The following is a 27,023-nucleotide window of genomic DNA, read 5'->3' as shown; positions in this document are numbered from 1 at the left end:
GTTCATAAAATATCTAACAGTTAGACTTGAACAGCTGTAGGCTGAAGTTTGGAGGGAAATAATTCTGGGGAAGCGAGTTCCAGAGAGATGAAGTTCGGGAAATGAAAGAATTCTGATAGGCAGAAGTTCTGCAATATGGCTGAGTGACATTCCAGTCATGAGCGCTACCAGATGCCCGTGTAGCACGAGGGAAGGCATGGAGAGATGGCACAATGGACGCAACTTCGTCTGAGCATTTGCTAAAAATATATCTGTAAAATAATGCAAGGGAGGCAACATTCCTTCTTACTTGTAGGGGAGGTTGTTTTTTAGTAATAGCAGGGTTATTAATAATTCTGACAGCTTTGTTCTGAATTTTGTCTAGTTGTTTTAATGCAACCTCTCCACATCCATTCCACAAGGGTGAGCAATATTCAAGCTGAGAGCGCACATGACTCTTATAAATTATAGCTAACTGCTCGTCAGTGAAGAAGTTACGGACTCTGTACAATAATCCAAGTTTCTTTGAGGCGGTTTTAGCAAGTGATCTGACATGAGAGGTCCAGCTGAAGACATTGTTCAATGAGACGCCGAGAATTTCAATACTTTTGGAGATGGGAATATTTGTAGCACTGAAGGTAATATACGAATCTGGCAATACCTGTCTATTAGTAAATTGTATATATTTAGTTTTACTAGCATTAAATGAGACAAGGTTGTTTTGTCCCCATTCACTGATCGTAGATAAGTCTTGATTTATGGAGATGGCTGAGTAGTTATGAATATATTACTTACATTAATTTTACACACACACACACACACACACACACACACACACACACACACACACACACACACACACACACACACACATATATATATATATATATATATATATATATATATATACTGTATATATATATATTAGTAGTTGCCTTACACATGCCCAACGTGGGCGGACAGCTTTACTTTACATGTCCAAGCTCTGTTTTACGGATCTTTTACTTCAACTTCCGCAAAGCCCAGAAACACAGTTTTCTGTTATTAGAGAAATGTTCCCCCCTCCATCCTGGCTCTGTTCCTCACGCAAGGCTATATAAGTGTGGAAGGATTTTGGAGAATAAAGGGGAAATTGTCTTAAATTTGTTTATAAAGTGACTGTGTTAGTTTAGGAATCCGTACGGAGTAAACGATATCAGGGAAATCTTGATTGGGTGTGAATATGTGGGACCACATTATGCGACAAAGCAACTCCATTCGATATATATATATATATATATATATATATATATATATATATGTGTGTGTGTGTGTGTGTGTGTGTGTGTGTGTGTGTGTGTGTGTGTGTGTGTGTGTGTGTGTGTGTGTGTGTGTGTGTGTGTGTGTGTGTGTGTGTGTGTGTGTGTGCGCTATATCGTCTTGTTTTGTTGCATGCTGAAGAGCGGCCAGGACTCTGACCCTCAGGTAAGCATCCAGTCTCACAGTAACTGGCACTGTTCCCCCTCCCCTCGTTGGTGCCGTCTTGTGTATGATTACAATTTTTGTCCAAAAACAAAGCAAATATTTTTCAGTGACTATGGTCTGCTGTATACTGCAGTCATGTATTGTCACTATTTGTTCCTCAAAATCACATCATATTTTAACTTTGTTTTAGCATGTCTGTAAATGTATATGTATATGTAGGTATTCCAGTGATGTATGTGCTGTGTGCTGTATATAGTTAAAACTGGATGCCTTGTGGAGGTATTTATGTATGTATAAGGAATGTACGATGTTCTTTGTACTGTCTGCTCGTTACTTGTTTAGTCACTCCTGTGCTTAAGTTGTTCTTTTGAGATCATACTTTCTCCTTTTAAAATAATTAACATCATTACTTGCTTCAGACACATGCAGTAGACAGGCCTAGAACTCAGTAAAGTAAATAGAGTAATAGCAACTAAAATTACTGTAAAGTTAACTTGTTATCCCCACCATGGTGGGGATATATGAAACACCACTCTCCGTCCGTCTGTCCACATTTCCGTCCGGGCCTGTATCTCGGAAACTACCAGGTGCATTGGTTTCATATCACACAGAAAGATAGAGTATGTGTCGTATTTGATGCCCGTATTTGTAAAATTGTTATATTGCCTGCACTTGACGAGCTATGATCATATAAAGAAAACTCTGTCTTTGTTATCGGTCTTTCCGTCCCAGTCTGTATCTCGGAAAATACCTGGGGGATTGGCTTCATATCACACAGAACGATAAAGTATGTGTCGTAGTTGATACCTGTATGTGTAAACTGGCCATATTGTCTGTGCTTTACGAGATATGACCATATAAGAAAAAATCTGCCTAAATAAGTTGTCTAATGGAGATTTCAATCCGACCTGCACAATTAATTGAAGATGAAACCTGGAGAACCGATTCCTAAGAGTTTATTATTATTATTATTTTTATTATTATTATTATTATTATTATTATTATTATTATTACTATCATCATCCCCATCATTAGTGTTCCAGTCCTAGTTTATGTCCCTACATATGAAATTGCCATACTTATTCGTGCATATCTATATATTCTTTACCACTTGGTAGGGATACGTCTTTGACTGAAATTTGTTTATATAATGCTGGCATATATGAGTTTATCTGAATAATCAGCACTAATTCAGAGATACAACGGACACGTAATATCTAAAATCTAATACAGTAAAAACTCTTATCCAAAACAAAATCTGAGCATTGTATGAGGATTTTATAGGGGTTATTGAAGAATGTCAGTTTTGGTTGGGTGTGTGGTGTTACGGTTGCAGTAATGAACCCGTATGTCGCCACTGAACACAATGAGCCTTCTCCTGACATCAAATCTTTGGGAAATCCGGGGGAGTGGTTTCATTTGCTTTAAATCAATTCCCATAAAAATGAGTCAAGTGGACGTCTAGTGCAACAGGTCCATTTCTCCCTCAGCGGTATTCCATCCTCCCATCATCATCCTCACTCTCTCTCTCTCTCTCTCTCTCTCTCTCTCTCGCTTAAACATTTAATAATCCACATCCATTCTTTGTGCCACCTTTCGACGCCATCCTCCGTGCTGCAAGGGCATCTGGCAGCACTCGTGTCTTGATTGTAACACTGCCATTTTGTGGAAGTTATGCCTATGAGAATTCTTTCATTCCCCGAACTGTTTTTCTTTGTAACTTGCTTCCCCAGGTTAGTTTCCCCCCAAACTTTAACCTACAGTAGTTCAAGTCCAACTGTTTCAGATATTGTATGAATGGCGGACACCTGTAATATGGTGTGTGAATTTTGTTTTGTTTAATTTGTTTCGCCTTCTTCTGTTAATTTTCTGTTAAAAGAAAAATAAATGTCAATTAGTACAGTCCATGGACCCAACGAAAAAATTCAGACGCTGTAATATTAACAGCGCGTGTATTATATAAGCGGAGGACTAAAAATCAGTCATGTTTTATCATTAACTTGAACTACCTCAGGAAATGAGACAGGATATAGCATCGTTCTTGTCATTTATAAGCCTGTTAAATCAAGAAAAAACAACAGTAATTAGCAAATTATTTTGTTATGTATCGGAAACCTTTGAAAATCTAATACTGCAAACTATTTCTATTATCAGCACTCAGTATAATATCACTGTACAAAAGCATATTTCATTTGCGTGTGTGTGTGTGTGTGTGTGTGTGTGTGTGTGTGTGTGTGTGTGTGTGTGTGTGTGTGTGTGTGTGTGTGTGTGTGTGTGTGTGTGTGTGTGGTAGGTGGGGGTGCCCATCATATAGTCATTCGATGAAGTATTGTCTTTCGGGTGACTGCGCTGAGTGACAAACCAAATGGTTCTTTGTAAACCAGGAAAGCAATTACTGCGCTGGGTAGTAACCATGTAACCAAATGACTCCTGGTTCTTTTAGCAGGGTAAGGCACTCCAGCAGGAGTGAGCCTGTAAGGGCTTATATTTAGTATATTATTCATAGTGTCACTCAGAAATGAGTGAGGTTGGTCACCTTTGCCTTAAATATCGGGACTGAGTAGCCTAGCCCTGGGCTCTTACGCATCCGACAGGGTAAACAAAGATGCCATGATGATGATGATGACGGTTATTCAGCAGTGTAAAGTTCGAGGGCTTTTGAAATAATTTAAACTGACAAAGCACGGTATAACACTGAATGAAATGTGCTCGGGCCTATAAAGGGGAGGGTACTTCAGAAAGATGTTAGGCTCCTGGGAGGTGTTCCTTTGCTCGCTGCCATAACACATCGCTATAAGCAGACGGCCAGCGGACAGGTTCTCATATTTCGTCACAAATTTCGTGTTTAGACGCAATATAAACTAACAATGGTATATACCTTACGTCTTACACTTTCAGTAACTTATATTTCTGTGGAATCAATGGCATGAAGTTAACGCCAGAGAATCAGTACGATAAACATTAGTGACCATCATTTATGGCTTGCTGCTGTACTTTTATGGATGTTATGTATGATTGCTCTCTCTCTCTCTCTCTGTTCTTCTTCTTCTTCTTCCTCTTCTTCTATTTTTTTTTCTCCTTCTGCTATATAGGATGTGGATATCGAAAATTAAGATAAATACACATATTAACATAATGCGCTGTATTATAAATGCTTGTACCCAAGGAACATATATGCAAAAGAATTAAGTTATCCCCACTCCATATGCCCTCCCAATTGCCGTGTTATGAAGCCGTGGGTCACCAGGCATCTCACTTTTCTGTCAGTCTGATTAGGGGAGGTATTTTCGTGCTGTCAGTGAAGCTTACAAACACCTCTGCTTTTTCATTTTTTTTTCTTATTCTGCTTCGCTACTATATTCTTGTCATTCACGCAGTCTATGTCGATATTAAAAAGATATGAAACAAAAAAGAGGATGATAATTAGTACCTCGGAAAATAAATCGCCAAGGCAGAGGTGCTAGGGAGAGCCCTTACCACAAGAGAATACGGGCATCGGTGACACAATACTTTTCTTTCAATTCTCTTAAAACTAATTCCTCCATCTGTCCAGTAATCATAATATTTTACATAACTCTTCATTTACCATCAGCACAACTCATTTCCTTCACAAACTGACCCAAGGCTCATCAAGCCTCTGCCTGTAATACAAGGAAGAATTTTGGCCTCTTAAGAAATGGGTCTGGGTTCATTTCATGGGAGATATATCTTGATTATACACAGCACTGTCTTATTTCGGCTGCAGAACTCATTTTTTCATGTTCATACAATAATATATCCGATATTTCTTTGGCTCCTCGTCCGTCCAAGCAAGATCCAATATCTTGTTTTCGAGTGTAAGGGTACATCTGCAATAATTTAACACCAAACGAAACGAAACGAAATGGTTCTTGACTGTACAGAGATCAGGTTGTCGCCTGGAGGGCAATACATCGTTCAGGTAGTGTTGGAGGAAGAGGTGGGAGAGGGGAGGGTTACATAGCTCCTCTCTCTTTCCTTTTCACGTTGTCTGGCTTCAGCTATCAATATCTTTTCACTACAGTGCTTAAGTACATTTTTCTCATTGCTGAAATATTAAATACTGGTTGTCTGAACTCACTAACTGCATGCGTTTCCTTTTTAAGGCGGGCATGAGGTATTTACCAATTCTTAGCTCATACACATTCACACTGGCAACACATCATTTGGTATCTTTCACCGTATACATCAGGTGAAGTGAAATTATGTGTATTTTATTGATATCAATACTGCACGAAATTTTCTGATTAATTTTTATATAATAAATGTTTTGCATGCCATCTATGTGAAAGTTATCTCAGTTTTTTGTATATTTTAAAAGCATCCCGTAAAACTTCACAGTGTAAGTGCGAATTTTTTTTTTTTTTAACTATTATCTGGCCTTATGATGCAACTTTCACTAAGATAAGAATGATCGAAATTCTGAAGCAGAAACGATAAATTTTTCTCGCACATATTTATGACAAAATAATATTACCTTGCATTTCTACTGCCCCCCTCCTCTCTCTCTCTCTCTCTCTCTCTCTCTGGTCTTTCACAAAAAAACAGGGAGAAACAGGTCGTTGCAGGACTGCATTATTTAAAGGTAATTAAATGAGAAAACAGGAGGGAAGAAGCAGAATATACAGTGGCCGATATGCAGCCCCTGAGTTGCCAAATAAATAATATATCCACTGCACAATACCACACTAGGATTATTTTGGGTGCCTGCGCAAGTGGATGTTCCTCTTTTAGTTTTATTTCCAGACCCTAGTAGAGGATGGTGTAACTTATTTTTCAGTTAATCTTTAATGTACTGTATTATTTAAAACATGCCTGGTAGGTTTAGTGCATTCGTTTACAGAGTTGTAGGGAAATGAGGATTTTGCACAGAACCCATAATCGGGATGAACGCTTAGTATGAACCCAGTTCCCTCGTTTTTACTTATTTCAGGTGTATTCATCCTTTCATTAGTTTACACATTCAGTCAATTTCAACTAACAGCAATCAGTAATAAAAGCATTCCCTCTAGAATAGGTTTGGTGGCCCTTCTGTGGAATACTTATGACTTGAATGTGTCCTTTTTCAGGTGCAGAATATGAATTGCACTGCACATTCCGGGTAAAGCTTAATTAAGCTAATATATAATGTTAAAATTATTTCCCTTTTTATACCCAGGATCTCTGACCGTGTGGGTATCAATAAATATTGATTTATTACCGCTTACTGGAAAGAAGAAAGAACACTCAGAGAGAGCAACATCGTCGCCCACCATCTGGTCTCTGGATCGAAAATCTAACTTTGTCCTGTGACCCTCACCTTCGACCGATTACTTTTAAAACTGAGTTGCTTCATTCTTGCCTGTCCCCTACCTTTTCCACCAACTTTCGTTCATATCAGATAAAAAATTTCTGAATTGCCTTTGCCAACTACCCATGACATTGAACCCTTCCCTACGACCTTGAACTTTGGTAGATTGTTCTCAAAATCGAATCTCTGTATCCCAGTTGTAGCGTTATCTCTTTCACAAAGTTTAGTCTAGATCAGATAAAAGAACTGTTTGAACTGACCTTGCCTCCTGACCTTGATAATTGACACAATGTTCTAAACACAAAAATCGATCAAGTTCTTGGGTGATCCTAAGCTCATTCACCAAGGTATCCAATTCAGATCAGGTCAGAATTGTTTTATTTTGCTGACAACTAGATACAAGGATCGAACTTTGACCTTGTCTGTGCCTTTGATCTTTCTCTGATTCTTCTCAAAACTGAATCACTTCGTTCTTGCCTCACCCTTAAAACTTCGCTGAAGTTTGGTTCAAATCAGACCAAAACTGTTTGAAATACCCCTGTCCTGTGCCCTAACCTTTGACCTTTCCCTATGACATTGACCTTTGACGGTTTGCTCTAAAAAATCGACTCCTTTTATTCTTGTTTTATCCTCAACACATCCACAAATTTTGATCTAAATTGAATGAAAACTGTTTCAGTTGACAACGACCTTTGACCTATTGTTTTAAAATAACAAGAGGAATACGCGTTGTTTGACAATGAACCATTCCACTAAGTTTGCTGAAAATCAGAACAAAGCCGTTTGAGTCATTTAGTTAACGCCAGTATACACTGGTCGAACTTTGACCTTGCCCTTTGGCTGACTGTCCTAAAGAAATGAATAAGTTCTTCTTTTGACTTACTCTCAGTCCTTCCCTCAAGTTTGTTGTAAAGATGATAAAAACTGTTTAAGTGGATTTGCTAGATCAGCATTGGACATAGCCCTGTGACCTTAAGCTTTGACCTATTAGTCCCCAAAACAATAGATTTCTTCATGGGCTAACCCTTAACCCTTCCAAGAAAGTAGGTTAACATGGATGAACACACACACACACACACACACGCACACACACACACACACACACACACACACACACACACACACACACACACACACACACACACACACACACACAGCCGCTCAAAACATAACACCTGCTATAGCTCCGCAGGTATGGGTGTAATTATTGTTGAGCCAATGATACTGTAAAATTTGCAGTTTGTTCTTTAACCATCCAGCAAATTTTCAGTTTATATCAAATATTGCTCAGGTCTGCATCCATATTATTATCATGCGAGAGAGAGAGAGAGAGAGAGAGAGAGAGAGAGAGTATTGGTGTCATCCTATATGTTAACCGAATGGAGCATCAGTGAGTGGAACGGAGCATCCGGGTAATTGAATAAGATACTCATTAGAGACGATTACACATAAACACAAGTTGGAGTGGCGTTTGAATATTTAGCATGAAACTCCAGAGAACTGGAGGAGCTATATCGCAAATGAAGGAACGATAATAGTATGCACCACCAAACAGGACAAATGAGTGAAGGACATGAGCGTGTAGGGATGAAGCGCTCAGGCGAGGTAGTGAAATAGGTGGTAATTGGTGAGATATCCTGACACCCTTTGAGCAGGTGATCGTCTGGGTAATCAGTACCTGGGAAAACAAATGGAAACTAACCAACTGGAATCACCATGTGCATTACAGTAAAGAAGATGTGAACCAACGCCAAGAACATTATGGCTGATAGGTTAGATAATGAATGTGATGTAGCATATCCGTTCCCTGGGCTTCATTAGCTCTCCCTGGGCACAACAGAATAGCGTTTTCTGTCACCATCTAAGCACTGTACCATGTCACCTGTATTGTCATTAAGAGCATACACGACTACGGTAAAGGTAATGCTGTAATGTTCTTATACTATGTCTCACTGCCTGAATGTGGGATAACATAACATTTCCCTGTTATTCTAATGAGCTGAGGTGCTGTATGACCATCAGACGTGGGCGTGCAAGTTGATGATCTGTGTGTGGCAGTACTTTATCCTGGCCAACTACTCGTGGCTTCTGATGGAGGGCCTCTACCTGCACAGCCTCATCTTCATGGCGCTCTTCACTGACTCCTCCGCCATCACACTCTATATCCTCCTTGGATGGGGTCAGTCAGTATGTCTTGTTTACCTGCTGACTATTTCCTTTTGTCTGTCTTGTCAGTACAGTATGCTTGCAATTTCTTTCCTGCTTGCTCAGCTGACTTAAAGTTTTTCTTCACACTACGTCCCTATAATAAAAATCTTCTTACGCTGCCTACTAATGCAATCGTGTCTACCCTTGTCCCGTCCTGCCTGACGAATTATTACATCTTGCTTTCTCCTGCCCGTTACATTAGCTTCCTTTTAGCGGCCAATCAAACCAATATGCTTTACTTTTTACATACCAGCCTAATACTTTGTTTTCCTTTTGTATGCCAATTTAACCTATACTTATGTTACCCTTTGCTGACTGAGGTTCCTTACATCTTTCTTTTCTTCTTCCGAACTAAACCCCATCACGATGGTTGCGTTTTTTCTTTTTAATTAGGTAAGTATCCAATGAATTTACTGAGCATGTAAAAGACCGTTCGAATAGTTTCTCTTTAAAATGAATAAACTCTTTTGAAGAAAACAAGAATAACATTTTTGAAACACGCCATTGGATTGATAAGGCTGGGGTTGGGAACAGTTTAAAGGATTTGAATTTCGTTTAAGTAGACTGTGCTGATCTACCACAAGACCCGCCTGCATGTCGTAAGAAATACCACCATTAATTCCAGTACATTATTCCAGTATGAGATAGCCCTTGCATGTATTCAATATGGACAGAGAGTAACGCCGAAGTGGTGAACTGTAGAAGTGTATGGTACTTGGAGGACTGCTGGTTCTAGAGAACAGGTTGTTAGGTCTATGCCCAGAGTCAGACACTAAAAAAATAGAAAAAATGAATGCACTGCCTTTCTTTCTTTTTTTTTGCTGCCATACCCTATCTACCTTCCCGTCTTCCCTCTGTCTGATGGATTAGCTGACCTTTCATGATACTTCTCTCTGCCTGCCAGCCAGACTGTTTGATGTCTCTTCTGCTTGCCAGCAAAGTCTACGCTGCCTTCCTATCTCCAGCCAGTGTATCCTTCCAGCCTCCCATCCTAACCTAATGTCCTTTCTCCCTGCCTGCTGGCACGGTCTGGCTCTCTCCTCTCCTGGTAGCTTACAGAGCCTTCCCGCCTACCATTTTAATCCACTTACCTTTACTCCTCCTGCCGTCAAACACAACTTCCCTCTCTCCTGCCTACCAACCTAGAACTATTTTTTATTGGGCCTAACATTTTGCCTCTCATCTATGCTTATATAAGATACATTGTTTTCATCATTCCTGTTCATCTGTTTTCCCTCCATCCAGCTTTGTAACTTAGTTTGCCTCCTTTCCTCCTCCCCTGCATACCAGTTTTCTTTCGGTTTTACATTACAGCTTCAGTTCCCCTCCTACTTGCCACTCTCCCTTCCTTCTTTTCCTGCATTCCAGCCTCCCTTTTTATCTTGCTTAACAACAATGCTTCTCTCCCACCTTGACATGTCGTTTTTCCTTCCTGCCTGCTATTTCAACCTGCCTTCCTTCTCTTTTTCTTGTATTTTCTCTTTTCCGTCCCTTGCTGAATATGTACACTACCCTTTTTCTCTTTTGTCTGTCTACCAAGTGTATACTTCGTCTCCCTGTCAAATTACATAGTCTCCCCTCATATCATTTTGTTTTTTTTTAATGTACAGGACATACTTTTCACTTTCCTAGGAACTGGTATATGGTAGATCATTTTGGAGGGGCGGGAGTGCGTGTTTTGGGTTACAGGGCGTGAACCAGTTAATACCTGCAAATGACAGTGTTAGTCCTGGATTTACAAGACACTATTCAGCTGTTAATGTCTAGCATATATGTAATTTAATACACAGAATGCATGAATTTTGAAAGTAAGAAAAAAAAAAGAAATAAAGGATTAGAACCTACAGAAAAATAGTTGAACAAAGGATTATCGAAGCCAGGAACTGCTTATGTGTGTTTGTACTAGTATATACAGGATTGTGTGTACTTGGGTGTCCTTGGGCTGATAATATAGTGGCGTATTTATTGTATTATTCAAACTCTGCGTGCTTGTGTGTGGTGATGATGCAGCCATTTTGTTTGTACCTGGTGACTGTGTGTGTATATGAGGAGATTATATGGCGATATTTGGACATGGTACGCACGCACAGGGTTGTCGTTCGTCTGTGAAATGGTGTGGGCAGCACAGAGAGTCACCCTGGATGATGCACACTGCTGGTCGATCAACAACTTACATTGTGTGTGTGTGTGTGTGTGTGTGTGTGTGTGTGTGTGTGTGTGTGTGTGTGTGTGTGTGTGTGTGTGTGTGTGTGTGTGTGTGTGTGTGTGTACATACAGTGTGCATACAGGGATGCCGCTGGGCTGTGTGGTGGTGTGGGCAGCACTGAGAGCCACGCTGGATGACGCACACTGCTGGACGGTCAACAACGTACAGTGGATCTTCTGGCTGTGTATCCGCGCACCCGTCGCCCTCTCCAACCTCATCAACTTCTTCTTCTTCCTCAACGTCGTGCGAGTCCTCATCCTCAAACTCAGGTCATCCATCTCCGCTGAATCTATGATATACAGGTGAGTGTTGTGTTGGTGGTGTAGTCTTTATGAGTGGTATTCTAGTACGGTTAGGAAGCTTACTGACACCTCTTCCTTACCGATTTATTTCTGATTCTGCTTCGTTAGTATATTCTTGTGTGTTATGCATGAAATCTATGTCGATACTGAAAAGATATAAGAAACAAACCGTGGGATATTAATGAGTATTTTGGAAAATAAATCGTTAAGGAAGAAGGATTAGGAGGCCTCCATTACCCGACAAGAGTACGGGTGTGGTGTTGCAGTAATAATAGTACTGTAGCTGTAAGAAGCACTGAGTTATGTGATGTTGGAATCAGTGCATTTTTTGGCGTCAACTACTTCCTGCTGCGGGGATGGGCCCTCAACCAAGACGGCGTTGTAGTGATATGAGTGATGCTGAACTAATAAAATCTGTGTTGCGTTGTGTGGTGTTGCAGGAAGATGGGCAAGTCTATCCTGGTATTGGTGCCGCTGTTTGACGCCCACTGCTTCTCGATGTAGTGTTGTAGGAATGATGGTATTAGAGTAACACTGGTGGTGTAGTAATAATGGCAGTGTTGCGGTAAATAATCGCTGTGTTGCATGGTGCTGCAGGAAACTGGGCAAGTCCACGCTGGTGTTGGTGCCGCTGTTCGGCGTTCACTACTTCCTGCTGTGGGGTCTCTCAACATCCACCAACGCACATGTCGAACTGGTCTGGCTCTTCCTCGACCAAGTCTTTGCATCATTCCAGGTTGGTATCCCCCCCCCCGTCTCTCTCTCTCTCTCTCCCCTGAGTGTTATATTTTTCTAGAATTTAACCTATAAAAACAAACAAATTTGTAACCTAGAGATATGACTTTAGTCAGGCCTGGCATAGAATGTACGGTGGAATTCTCGGAAAAATGCTTGTGCAATGATATACTTCAATGTATGCAGTAGTCTACTAATATATTTACGTCTCCTTGAAGTTAGTGGCACCTTCAAGGAAACATGAATGATTGTTTGATTCACAGTGATGCTGAAATTAAGCATTATTTTCTTTCTACTACTTCCAACAGCATCAGTAGGAAGTAACAGACTGGAAACATTTGGACAGTCCATATTACTTACATTACACTGGTAATGACACATTTATCGATTCAGTTCAAACAAGGAGCACCTAGAGAGTGCAACACCCGCGCCCTACACGTGGTCTAAGAAACGAATATTTGGCACTGCGTTTTTGACTTGCTGTTCTCAGTATAAAATCTCTTCGATTATCGACCTATTCCTCTCATAAGCGGATAACTTTACTCTTGCCTGACTCTGAATACTTTCACCATGTTGGTCCAAATTAGATCAACACCGTTGGAGATGACCTTGAATTCTGATCTTTCCTCTAGACACTGTTTTTTTACTGACTATTCTCAAAATCGAATTCCTTTATTCTTGCTTTAATTTGAACCTTTCCACAAAATTTAACATAAATCAGATAATATATGTCCGAGTTACCTTTGCCATGTGGCTTTGACCTTGAACCTAATTTTCTCAAAAACTGGCATTCAGCCCATCAGCTAATCCTCAATCGATCCACCAAGACTGATCTATATCGGATCAAAACTATTTCAGTTAATTTGTTCACATACAGACACACGGGTCAACTTTTGAGCTTGATATGCGACATTGACCTTTCGTTGTTCTCAGCATCAGACTACTTTGTTCTTGAATTACTCGACCAAATTTAGTTTAAACTGGATATAAACTGTTCACCAGGTTGATCTTGCTAGGTAAAAATCTGACTTAGCCCTCTGACCCTGACCTTTGACATGTTGTTATAAAAAGACACTAAATCAACACACACGTCGATCAAAATACACCACTAGCTGTTTAAGTTGAGCCTGCTGAGATTAACTTTGACCTGACCCTGTAACTTTGATATTTGAGCTCTTGTTCTCAGAAACAACAGGTCAACCCCTTGGCTGTCCCTCAACTCTTTCACACACACACACACACACACATATGCATACACATACATACACAAAAACACATGAAAACAGAAGCAAACAGACTGAAGGTAAAAACAAGCACACAGAAAACACACACGTCCAGCAAAATATAACACCTGCTCTTGCTTCGCGGACGCGGGTATAACAAAAAATATTTCACATTAAAATTCTAACATGTCATGAGGTGATTTCAGGGTGATGGAGTTCTGAGTGAGAGAAGTTATCATGCAAGAATTTCTGTACTGAATCGTTCTTTAAATTTTATCAGCGTAATGCAAAAAAATGTCTTCTTGGGCAGGGATTCTTCGTGGCGGTGCTGTACTGCCTGATGAACGGCGAGGTGCGGCAGGAGCTGAGGAAACTGTACAACCGCTGGTACAAAGGAGACCCAGTGACAGTCAACTCACAGTCAACGCTCATCTCGCACACCAAGACATATCCAAGGTAGGGGCATCTCTCTTGTGTGTGTGTGTGTGTGTGTGTGTGTGTGTGTGTGTGTGTGTGTGTGTGTGTGTGTGTGTGTGTGTGTGTGTGTGTGTGTGTGTGTGTGTGTGTGTGTTTTAGCAAATAAGTGAAAACAAACAAAAGATGACTTGGTAATTTGATTTACAAGGGGCTGTATGCAAATTCCAATGGATTTCCTTTAGCTCATTGCCTAGCACTGTTAGACCTTTTTCCCAATGGCGACTATTGACGATGTCCAGGACCACTGCCTGACTTACTTTTTATCAGCTTCTGCAACATTCATGGTTTTTCCTCCAAATTCTTTACATATCACTACCGCTCCTACTCTAAGCCTCACCCTTTTTCCTAACCGAGACATATGATTGGGTTCACTGACTGATGCCTCTATTCTGTATCCTCATTCGTTTTTTGTACTGATTTCAGAGCGTAATATAGCCATTGCGTGCATTTGTGGATGTTTAACCTGTTTTCGTGTTCCCGAAGGTGACTTATCTAAATTCTACACAAGGGAGCTACAGCCATCTTGCCGGTTCAAAAATAGATAATATCTTTGCTATGAACTGCCTCCTTTCTCCGCTGACTCTTCCTAATCTCTGACTGTATATCATTTTTGAAGTGAATCACATTACTTCAGTTTCTCATTTCTCTCTTATCTCCATTTCAAGGGAATTCAATGTACATTACCACATTACTCTCCTGTCCGGTTACTGAATCACTTGTCGAAAAAGCCTTCATCATTTCTATCCTCACTGACGTAGATCAACTTGTGCAGCGCCCCACGTCTTTTATTGACGACATCGAAAAAATTCTCTGCACTCTTGAAATTATTCTTAAATCTAATAATTCTGCTCCCCCTTCCCCCACTGGGCTACTCCAATTACGATAACTAGATAACGTGTTCAGTCTCTCCGGTGAGGTCTCTGAAGCCTCCTAAGAAACGACTTTTGTGACACAGCAACATCGTGGAATGGGAGGTTCTCATACAGTATTTAGCTTCTTGTCGCTGGAGTGATTCTTGCTTCCATGGTCAAAAGTTCTCAGAACGTATTGAGGATGTATTTCTTTCGGACATGGAAACATACATTTCTTTTTCATGCCCTTTGGAAAAAAAAAAATAACACTACTTATTCTAATGCTTTCCACAAGATGGAGGTGGCTTTTTAAAGGTGCCAATGCCAACTTACAGTACCTTTAACTAATGTGCACTATGTTTTGTTCATAATCAAGAATGGAGCTAAATTTACTCTTAATCTTGAAAAAAAAAAAAAAAAATCATCCGTTGTGGCACCACACTGAAAATCTCTCCAACAGCCTTATTCCTTCCCCTTTTCCTTCTTTTCTCCACCCAGGTGGTTCTGGAGCTGTTTTCACTGATGGAGCTGAATTCTCTGCTCAGATTTTTTTCTCTTAGTCTGGGTGATTCTAATGTTGGCCTTCTATCTTCTTCCACTAACTTTCTCAAGTCTCTCATTAAACTTACTTCGAAATATGTACTTTTCTCCATAATAATAGTCCGAAATGTCTTGATGATATGTACTTTTCTCCATAATAATAGTCCGAAATGTCTTGATGAGATCCTGCCAATCGTTATCAAGATGAGTGTTTCTGTACTGACATCCTGTATAAGTAAAAACTTTCGTCCTTGCATTTTACCAGTTCCCATGGACAGCATCACATAGGATATTGGGGAGGGGGTTGGGGGAGAAACACACGTGACCATGAGGTGTCCAATCATTCTCAATTACCTTTAATTATGTGTAAGTATAGGTATATTGTCATGGTTTTCACTACAGTAATACTTATAATCATCATCATCATGACCTCTTTTTCTTGCTCACGGATAAGGTGAGGTAGGGTCCAGAGAGTAAGAAAAATCCTGGTAGTGGGAGAATCAACATCCTTCCCAGTTAAATGCACACTCATTCATTCACTATATAAGCCCTGCAATCCTTACTTCACCTCATGGGCATAACTTTCCACACTAATGTGCAATACATTATCTCTCAACTGATAGGCAGTGGCGACCATCATCCACTCGCTGGATGCAGTGCTGCCTGCTTCTTCCTTAGGTGACTCTACGCTGAGTGGCATGCCTAATGGTTTCCTGTAACCTAGGAAACCATTTATAACTTTGAGTGGTAACCATATACCCAAATAATCGGGGGATGTGGAGCCTACTATGGTCCCGCTGTTAACTGGGTGGAGACGCAGATTAAGGAATCAAACCCCCACACACCTCCCAGCACCCCGTCACAGTGATGTGCTGTCCACAGCAAGGGTACATCTGTTCACTGCATGAACGAACCCTGGAGGGGCGATTGCTTGCTTGTGATTGATGGGTCTGCTCATCCAGACAAAACGGAGTTGATCTACCACTACATTAGCTATCAGATACAGGAAAGGAATGCATTCGTGGCATGCCGGTAACGTAACCAGGCGGCAGTGTTGTCCAATTTTAAAGGTGTCCCTCAACTCCGTTCCTGACCCCCAAAAGGGGGATGGTGGACTACAGAAAGGTAATTTCAGCCTGCAGTACACTGCTTTCACGTGCAAATGAACCAGAGGCAATAACATCAACTTCTACTATCAGCTAGAGTTAATCCAACGACTCTCATGTCACTGTGTATGAGCTGGAGTGCCAAACCCCTGTTGCAATACTCTGTACAAAACTATTCCGTTCATCTCTGTCCCATATCGGTTCCCTGGCCTCATCAATCTCCATATCTCGATTTTTCATACACTCATGTTGGTTGCTTCTGAATTCTTGTGTTCCTGGGGTCGGCTGAGTTTTTCTCCTTTCAATGGATATGTAACTTAGTACATGACTGGTTGGTACTGGTCACACATGATTCCTGTTCCCGTCAGTAGTAGTCTCCATGTGTTTAATGATTACTGATGTATATGACAGTGGGATGGTGAGTGGTGTTGTGAGTGTAACCGTGACGTCCTGTCTCCCGTGCAGCCGCGGCAGGACGTCGCTGCACTCCATTCATTCTCAGGCGGAGCGACGAGACCGCCAGTCACCTTCACCTCAGATGGCCCACTCCAATGGTGGTGAGGCTCCAGCCACTGCCCACACTCACAATAACACACCCTCACCCACCAACACACTCACCCCGGACAACGCCGCCCATCAACAGTCAAAGGTAATGCCTGAGATAGTTTAACCTTTCGCTCTGATGACATAGTTCTCATTCTAACCAAACTGCCACCGGACGAGTTTTAGAAAGATGCTATTTAATTACAGTACTGAAAGGATGAACTAAGGACATATCTAACGGTAAAAAAAATCACTTTGAGTATACTAATCTCCAGGAAGCAAGAATAAAAAGAAAAATATGTCCGGGCTGACTAGACTGCCCTTTTTTTTTTTTTTTTTTTAATATTGTAAAACACAGGTTAACAAAAACATGACATATATGAGTACTCTGTTATTTAAAAGGCTGAATGCCCGGACGTAAAACTAAAACCCACAAGTATAAATGGCGAGGTGACAGGGTGGAAGTGAGGCAAGTTGGATGAACGTAAATCAAAGGTTGACTATATGAGTGTGGATGATCGAATGACAAGTTTTATGCTTGATATGAGAATAAATAGGCGCTGAGGGAGTAGAAAATTCTGTCACTACATGACAATGTCTAAGCCAGGGGTACAAAAGCAATGGGTGAACCAAGTTAGAGGAAAACAGGAGGAGTCAGTTCCTGCAAACCGTTGCTGGAAGAAGAAAAAGACGGAACACAAGAGAGAAGTGGAAAAACGAAGTAGATATGATCTAGAGCAGATGTAGGAGGTGGAAGGCGCGTATATGATATATAGAGATATAAACTGTACAGCGCGTTAGGAAGCGTGCAAGGTGAGGAGAAAACACAGGTGTGAAAGGATCTATACTATAGATGACACATACTGACTTTCAAGGTTCTGTGTCAACCCCCACCTCCCAATAGCACTACTGACGCGGTAATCTGTAGGCTCCCTGTCTCAGCTGAAATGCCGGTTGTACTACTTTACACAGGTACTAGGCTGACAACAACAGTTAATCCTATCGTGTCTTCATTTCACAGTGCCTTGAACTGTTCAAACGGAAGACATATATCCAAACATGAAGAAAGTACAGTATTCAGAAGATAAACCATTTCAGGCCATCCTGGATCCTCTTCAGGCAAGAATGGAAATCACAGAGGAACATATGAGATAAGGTTGATAGATAAATAGACAGACAGAAAGACAAACAGGTAGAAAGACTGAAAGACAAAAATACACTGATAGACTGACAGATTTATTGAAAGACAGGTAGACACAATTAAATAGACCGACAGCTAGGTGGATAGATAGATAGACAGATAGGTGGATGGATGGATAGATAGGCAGATAGATAACCAATGAAGAGAGAGAGAAAGAGAGAGGGGGAGAAAGATGCGGGGCGAGGGGAAGACGGGAAAGGGAGGGAGGAAAGCAGTGGAATTACGTTTAGGAAAGACGCAGGAAGGGAGAGGGGAGGCGACAATGGCAGGATAAAGAAATGAGGAAAATATTGATTTTCAAGGTTCTTGATGTAGTCCTCTGGTTCCCCTTTCCTCTTCCTAGTGTACCGCAGTTTGTCGATGTCGTGCCTCAGTGATCAGTTCACCATTTATTATTATTATTATTATTATTATTATTATTATTTTACAGACGATGAACAGAAGTGTTGCAGTTGGACTTGAACTGCTATAGGTTGAAGTTGAGGGGGTGGGGAACTAATCTGGGGACGCGAGTTCCAAAGGGAAGTAGTTCTGGGCCTTACCTACACAGTGGGTGCGTGATAAAGCAAAAATTGGGCATATCTCGCTATTGTGAATCAAAGAAGAAAATGGCTGGAAGTCAACCCATCCCCACCATTAATAACAGCCAGTGCACCGAACCATACATTCAACACATGAGTTTTGATAACTCCATTACTTTCGCCACCCTGCACCACAGTTTGTGGACGCGTATTCCATTTAATGGCCCAACCTTAATTCTGCTGCTTTATGCACGTGATAGACTTTGAAAAAGGCCCAACTGGGCCACGACTGGGCATGGAGTTTTGCATACTGAACAAACTCACAGTAAAGGCAAAGTCTATTGATTTTCAATGATCCAGACACCACCCACCTCAGCCTTCGCACCCAACCTTCTATCACAGATTGTGGATGCCATGTCTTAGTGACCACGTTACTTTGGGGTGCCCCACTTTATACACGTAACAGACCTATCATAGAGGCCTTGATAAAGCTGAAGTCTATTGATTTTTAAAGTTCCATGTCCTGCAACCACATCAGAGCCCCCCCCCCTCCCTCCCTTAGACATTGCATCGTGATGAAACCTTATCGTGGTACAGCGTTCAACTTTGATTGGACAACTTTGCACGTACAACAGTCCCATTGTAGAGGCCCAGCCTATCAAGGGAAATAGACACTATGGAATACATTGGTGCCTGACACCCGGCCAACGAACTGAGTCTATGTGTTTCGAATTAACAAACCCCCAAGGGGGAAAAAAATGAACCACTGAGGCACTACAGTGTTGTAATTTTTGCTTTTTTGCTCATAAAGCACATGAATTAGTATTAAGTCACATTACAACTGAAGTTGAATAACATCGTATTGTAGAAAATGAAGCAATCTCACTAAACAAATAAAAATTTCCCAACAATGTAAACTATCCAACACAAAGTTTTTGATGGAAGACCATTTCTTAGGCTTTGATGATGGAAGCGCTACAGGTATTGCTGAATATGAAAGTAAGAAAAATATGCACCTCAAGAGAAATCAGTTATGTTGAGTAACATAAAGAAAACATCAAAATTTGTCAAAACAATTGAATAACGAACGACATTATAGTTTCCTATAGCCTAGCATCGTTATACTGTAAATTATCCTGTGTTAAGAACTACTAGTGAACAGTGGTTGAGTGTGGTAGGGAAGGTATGTGGAAGAATATTACCGGTATAAAGAAAGTAAGAGAGATATCAGAAATCCTAGTGAGTGATGAACAGGGTGGCTTTAGGAGTGGCAGAGGATGTGTGGATCATATATTTGCAGTGAGACAGAAAATGGAGGAGGCTTGTGAGAATGACTATAAGGTGTTTAGCTATGGCATTCACGGATCTGGAAAAAGCATATCGGTACGACAAAGTAGACAGAGAAGGATTGTGGAAGGTTTTGCGCATGTACAGTGTAGATGGTAAGCTGTTAGGTGCCGTCAAGAGTTTGTATGATGGTAGTGAAGCTTTTGTAAAGGTTTATGGGCATCTAAGTGAATGGTTCACGATCGGTGTGGGCGTGCGACAAGGTTGTGTGATGTCCCCATGGTTGTTCAATGTACATATGGATTGGGTGATGAGAGAAGTAAAAACACGAGTAATGGAGAGGGGGATGGCGTTGGTATTTATTGGTGATGGATAGAATATCCATCACTTTTGTGTGCTGATGATGCAGTACTACTTGCAAATACCTGACACGAACTTGGTAGACAGGTGCAGAGTTTCGCTGATGTCTGTGGGCATCGTGCCTTGAGAGTAAATGTAATGTAGAAAAATGTAAAGTGATGGTTACTGAGGGAGAAGGTGACGCCTAGTGCGGTGTTACAGTGAATGGAGAAAGAGGGGAACTGGTAACAGTTCAAATACCTGGGTACAGTGATAGAGAGGAAAATGTGCAAAAGAAGTGGAAAGCAGATTGACACAAGGAAGGAAAGTAGCTGGTGCAATGAAGGACTTGATAAGAAACAGAGGTTTGAGTTTTGCGGCTGCTCTAGGCTTACATGAAGGAGTGTTAGTGCCAGCTTTAGCATACTGATGTGAGAGTATGATGTGGCATAAAAATGAAAAGTCAAGAGTGAGAGCGGTGGGGATAGGACTCTTAAGGAATGTATGTGGAATACAGAGCGTGGATACGGTACGAAATAATGTTATTCGTGAAAGATGTGGAGTGAAAAGTCTGTGGACACCAGAATCGAAGAGTGTACTGAGGTGGCATGGTCATGTGGAGAGAATGGACAACAATAGAGTGGTGAAAAGGATATATCTGAGCGAATTTGAAGGAGGGAGGAGGCGAGGAAGGCCAAGGAGAAGGTGGAGGGATATGGTGGATGAGTGTGTGAGGAAGAGAGGTTTGGTGGTCGGTGAGGCTAGGGAACTGATAAGACATCGAGCTGGCTGGATGAATATTGTGAGAAGCGCATGATCAGGGATTTAGTACCCCTTTTAACGTGACAGCGTCCTGATCGACTCTACTGGATTCGTTTATGTGAAGCTACAGAACGTGGTGAATGTATTTGGCGTATCAGAGAGCCAGGATTTCTGGGGCTTGAATGGTGAGCGAATGGAAGCATGGACCATTGGACTGGGCAAATTTGGGCTGTCTGGATATTGCTACAGTACTCCTCACCCTGTCCTAAGGTGGGAAAGGAGGTCTGGATGATGATGATGGTGATGCCTCCTGACTTAATTGTAAACTGATTGTTGTCTACACCGATGACTTTAAACACACACACACACACACACACACACACACACACACACACACACAAGCATAGGCACTGCAGCAATGTAACGTCCATTTGCCCAACGTTCATAACATACAACACCTTCTGATTCATACACGTGTAACACGGGATAGTACTGGCTATTTCTCTCCCTCCAGGAAAGTCTGCTCTTGCAGTGAACTTCTTGTGGGCTTAAAAAAAAAAAAAAAAGAATGGATACAGGTGATTATTAAGATAAAAACGTAATAGCCTAATGCTAATCCATACAGATACTGAGAGATATATTTCAGGATGCAGTTGTGAATGAGAGTTGGCCTGAATGGTGCGAGGAAGCCATTGAGCTGAGGACCCGGCCACCCACCTCAGATGGCGGTGGACCGTCACCCTCCAAGTGCTCCCTCAGCGACCCCCGGCCTTCAGCACCCGCCCTAACGCCCATACCCACAAATTGCGAACGAACTCCTGTAGAGGTTCTGATCGAGCTCCAGGACGGCGAGCAGCCAGACAGTAAGGAGGTGTACGGGCCCGATCCCGCCATTGAAGACGCACCCAGAGCAAAACACTTGACCTTCTCAGAATCAACAGAACAGTTTCAAAATGCTAAATTAAAACCAGTCAAAGCAAACGGTTGTGCCGTTACTGAGGAATCCTGTGGTATGGAGGATGACCACAAAGGTAGAGTATGTGTCAATGTAAGTCAGAAAAGTCTGAAGTCAGCGGCTCAGGTACAGATCGATTCCTGTTTAGTAAAGCAAAATAAAGGAAAGGAGAATGAAACCATGCTCTAGGTTGGTGTCGCTGTCTCAAATATTTTCATAAATCATACAGAAGAGAATACAATGCTGAATAATTATAAACACTGTTACAAATGTCTCTCCGCCCTCACTCCTTCCTTTACCCCTCAATTGGGAACGAGTAGTAGTTGTACGAATGGATGTACCACTGTACCATGAGTAGGCAGTCAGATTTCATTAATATACGAATATCACTCAATTTTTTTGCCATGGCGATATACAGTATACTGGTATATATACCAGTATATATATATATATATATATATATATATATATATATATATATATATATTCTGACCGTTATGTATTATTAAATCACCACTTCCGGTCTTTTTCATTACAAGCTGCCTAAAAAGTATTTGCTTCTTTCTATTCAAGACAGATCTCAATTTTTCAACACTGTGTCGTCAAAGTAAGGATTATATATGCGTATGCAGAAGAATATGCATGTATATATAGGCTATACATGATAGCAGATTGTTTTGCAAATTAGCTTACATTAATTATACCGTTATACATGGGTTGTATTCCTGTCGTTGTGCTAGTGCTAATGACGTGATTTTTTTTTTAATGTGTTTTTGAGCTTACTGACTGAAATAATATCCCGGGACACACTGTTCTTAAGAATATTAAAAAGGAAGATTTTTAAAAAATGTTAATGTACCTTACATCTTAGATCTGCTGTTACTATGCCTTTAACACCATATTTGAATATTTTTATATTTTGACAAGATATACGTATCCAGATTCCCCAGTATGGTAAGGGTACTGAGAAGCGCACATCTGCTTGTGTTGAAGACTGGGAGTATGCTTGGAAGGACAAGGCGACGGCTGGATAAAGTAAACAGACTAAATGGAAAGTAAGGTGTTTCAGAATAACTGACAAATTACAAAATACAGGATGAAAAAATTGTATGGAGATAACATTACAGAGGTGCAATGTTTCTATCTCCAGGACATTTATGAAGTGCAGCTTAAAAGAAGCACAAAGGATGGATGGTTTTGCGTACGAGGAGGAGCCAAGAATTTTGAGGGATTGAGTTTTACGTGTATGGTTGATTAGACCATTTTATGGGCATTCCATAATTTCTTACTTGGATGTGTTTGTCTTCATATTCCTTGATCCTACTCAACCTATTTTCTTGTGGGAGATTGGGTCTGGATGAGGAATAGCATGAGATCTACATGACTCGAACATATAATTTTTCCATGTATTAGCATTTGATGTGAGGGAAACAATGTAAGGTCACGAAAAGCTTAACCAGTTTCGTTTCAACACACACACACACACACACACACACACACACTGCACAATTAAATATGTATTATTTATGATCATGTGTACCTTACCAGGAATCAATCCTGGTCTCTAGTTTGTAGAATCAACTCTCTTCCCTGAGCCACCAATCACACAGATTTTCCTATAGTAATTCTGCTGAAGCTGGACATCAGCATGGGTTAGCTATGTACATACGTATCTACTGTATATGTACACTATATTAGTTCAGTTTTTATAATGGTCAACAGTTTAACTTAAGCTTCCTTGGTGCTGCCTTGCCGAGTGGGGTGGGGTGGTCTTCAGACGTCTTGCCCTACCCCGACTTCTCTCACACACAGCCTGGGACTGGAGCCCAGGCTCCCTGCTCTGCCAAAGCAGACAGGCTCAGTACTTAGCAAGCAAGGCAGCAGTCAGGACACAATACAATCGTGTTCTCACTGGAATGATCATCTTGGGGGTTGAACATCCAGCTACAACACGACTGTCCATGTTCTTGTATTTCTGGTTTATGAATGAAAAGGATAATGAACATATCTAGATATTAAGAGAAACGGAGACGTTGTGTAAATACATATTATATATTTATCATCTGTGTGTATGATAAAGAGAGTATTGTGTACTCTATATTTGTATATGTTTAATATAATGTGATGTAAAATTAGGCACTGATAGACTAAATGTATGAGCAGGATATCCAATCAAATCACTGTATATTTATAAAGCCCATGTGCAACTTTAGGCCTTAATTTCTTGCGACAGTTAGAGATTATTATATGTAAGAATACCAATTTTGTGTGAAAAATAGTTACAAGAAAATCTATTCTGTATAGACTTATCAAAAAAGAAAATCGACATGAATACCTAGTGTAAGTGTTGTGATGCAAAATGAACAGTAAAAAAGACGAAGGCCTTTTCATCGCTGCTTCCTAAAAAAGTGCCTTGTTTGTTGTGAGGTCTGCCCAGTGTGTGTTGTGTACGAAGTATAGGGATTTATTTTGTATGATATGTAACGTCTCTGCTTGTGTTGGTACTGCTAATTGTAGTATACAGGGCACATACGTTGGAAGTGGGAGTATAAGTCTCTCGTATAGCTGTGTTTTTGTTTTGGGTGATGCTGTTCTGAATCTTAGTATAGATGATATTGCTTTTGCTGCTATAGCTCGTTTTGCGTCTGTATGATGTCTGTATGTCAGTGAGTAGTTGAATGTGAATCCTAGGACATTGTTAGTGTAACATGTACTGGTGTAGGGTCATCTGTGTTAGGGTTTAGGTAGTTGTAGTGTGTGACAAAATGTCTTTTGATGTCGAAGTAACTGGTTTGTGATTTTGAGGGGTTGGTGTTGATTCTACACTTCAGTTCCGGACTGATAGCCTTGCTATTTCTCAGTTGAGTTTCTCTGTGAGTCCGTTGGGGTGGGGCTGCTTGACAAGTTATGTGACACCGTTAACATACTGGAGAGTTAATGAGTCCGGATAGCACAGATCTGATAAGTTATTAGTGTACATTATATACAGGGTTGGGGAAAGAACGGAGCCTTGTCGAACACCTTCATACAGAGTAAGGTAATCAGAGTGAGCATTTTTTATTTTTTATTTTTTTTCAAATTTTGCTTTCACCGAGGAAGTATGACAGAAATTTCTGTGACTTCATAAGGAGGTTAAAGTAGATGCAAATCTTGTATTTGTCAAGCATGCCAGACGGTGTCAAATGGTTTTTGTACAACTTCAAGTGAGGAGTGCTGAACTGGATGTATCTTTGTTCGTATGTAGGTAGAATGCTGTGATGATAAATGCTGTTTTTCTTGATATGTTGACCTGGAGTCCGAAGTGCATGTACGAGAGCAGTTCCTCATCCTCCAGGTATTGTCTGAGTCAGTAATTGTACAGTCTTACAAGTGTTTTGCCCAGGACCTCTATGAGGCTGATGGGCCTGCAGTTATGTGGGTCCATGTAACATTTGTTGGGTTTTGGTATCATGACAGCAGAGGATAATTTTAAGAATATCCTGTTGTGATTAGTGTGTTGTATAGATATGTAAACGCGTGTGTTATCTTGAAGTATGTTTCTACTGTAGCTATATTCGCAGATAAAGGCAACCTGCCGCCCTTGACCCTGCCCTCATGCAGTCTGCCCAAGATTCTGGAAATAACATCATATGTAGCAGGTAGCTTATAGATAATGTGGTCAGAGAAATATAAAAGTTTGCAAGATAGATATGCAATTACTTAGGCTCTGCTTGATTGGCAAGTAGTAAACTTGTAAATGTTTGCTTGATAAGTAAGCCTTTACTCTGTGCTTACATGTGTGTGTGTGTGTGTGTGTGTGTGTGTGTGTGTGTGTGTGTGTGTGTGTGTGTGTGTGTGTGTGTGTGTGTGTGTGTGTGTGTGTGTGTGTGTGTGTGTGTGTGTGTGTGTGTTTAGTCACTGATATGTGTTAATTTGGGTTAATTTGGTTGATATGCGAAAGCTGCCTCAGAAAGATCGGTTGTGTCACTCGATCACCTACCAAGCAACTTGTACTGGGCTTAATCCTATTCTGCATATGCTGAAGCTGGTGCTGTAGAATGCGCCTACATAAGGTGTGGCATGCTCACATACTGATTTGACATTCCCTGTATAGCGTATTACCTACATATTCTACCAGCCATTCCACATGAACTAGTTTTCACTTTCACTTTTCATCCCACGATTCAAAAGTCACCCATACCTTTACCGGTACGTATAGCATTGGGTATGTTTGGGTTATTTCTCATGTGACAGGCGCTTATGTTCCATCACCTTACTCAGTAAACACACCAAATAGCTGATAATCTTTTTCCTTCACTTTCGTTTCTCTTCTTGGAAAAATACATATTAGCTACGACAGGAAATGACCTTACAGTTGTTTTTAACATGCATTCCGTATACAAAATTGAACCAATGAAAAGGTTTTTAATGTAGTGAAAGGGTTAATGCAAAGTGTTTCTAACTGCTTCCATGGGCTTAGTACAATATCCTATGGTCTCGATCTCTGACTCCTTCACTCCCAAGCTCGTACGTTTTTCCTTAGGACACGTACGGCCACTAAAAGACGCAATCATTTCGACCCATTAGCAGAGTCAGGCATTTCCTTAATGAGTTTTCAACTCACGTCCTACGACAACGAAGCAGTAAAACATAACTACACTTTAATACACTTGATAAAATGGGAATGAAGGACATTTTTACCGCTCAGGCTTATGCTTCATTCATACCACAGTTTTCTTGAGTTTAGGACAAGTTTCACGACACATGCTTTGATTACTGTTCTTCTTCTTATCAATCCTGCAAAGCAGGATGGTATCATTTTCGGCAACTCGCCCTCTATACCTGCGCGAGATTCAGCCTGTCTGTTCGTCTGTACGTCTTTGCCTTAACTCCTCCGACCTAGGCTATTCAATGGATCTGAATGAAACTTCCTAGGTGAGTTTGTCTGGCAACTCCAAAGATCTTTCACGATATATAGTTTTCCACCCATGGTTTTTAGGGGAGTCAGCTCTCTTATCAAGTTAAAAAAAAATCCCA

General features: G+C 40.8%; 1 protein-coding gene across 1 annotated transcript in view; it reads left to right on the top strand.

The window, feature by feature from the left end:
• The window catches only part of LOC145404715 (secretin receptor-like), a 109,170-nt gene extending 86,974 nt beyond the window's left edge, over positions 1-22,196 (top strand). The window contains exons 8-14 of the mRNA XM_080276266.1: positions 1,420-1,443; positions 8,774-8,930; positions 11,248-11,467; positions 12,065-12,203; positions 13,736-13,881; positions 16,865-17,048; positions 21,678-22,196. Of these exons, the coding sequence (XP_080132392.1) occupies positions 1,420-1,443; positions 8,774-8,930; positions 11,248-11,467; positions 12,065-12,203; positions 13,736-13,881; positions 16,865-17,048; positions 21,678-22,196 (1,389 nt within the window). The remainder of the gene's footprint in view (positions 1-1,419; positions 1,444-8,773; positions 8,931-11,247; positions 11,468-12,064; positions 12,204-13,735; positions 13,882-16,864; positions 17,049-21,677) is intronic.
• Positions 22,197-27,023: the final 4,827 nt, after the last annotated feature.

The sequence above is a fragment of the Coenobita brevimanus genome, chromosome 64, assembly GCF_032717465.1.
Source record: "Coenobita brevimanus isolate Jiangsu-jjx chromosome 64, ASM3271746v2, whole genome shotgun sequence".
NCBI lineage: Eukaryota > Metazoa > Arthropoda > Malacostraca > Decapoda > Coenobitidae > Coenobita > Coenobita brevimanus.
The sequence above is the reverse complement of the archived record's forward strand: the minus strand, read 5'-3'. Positions and strand labels throughout refer to the sequence as shown.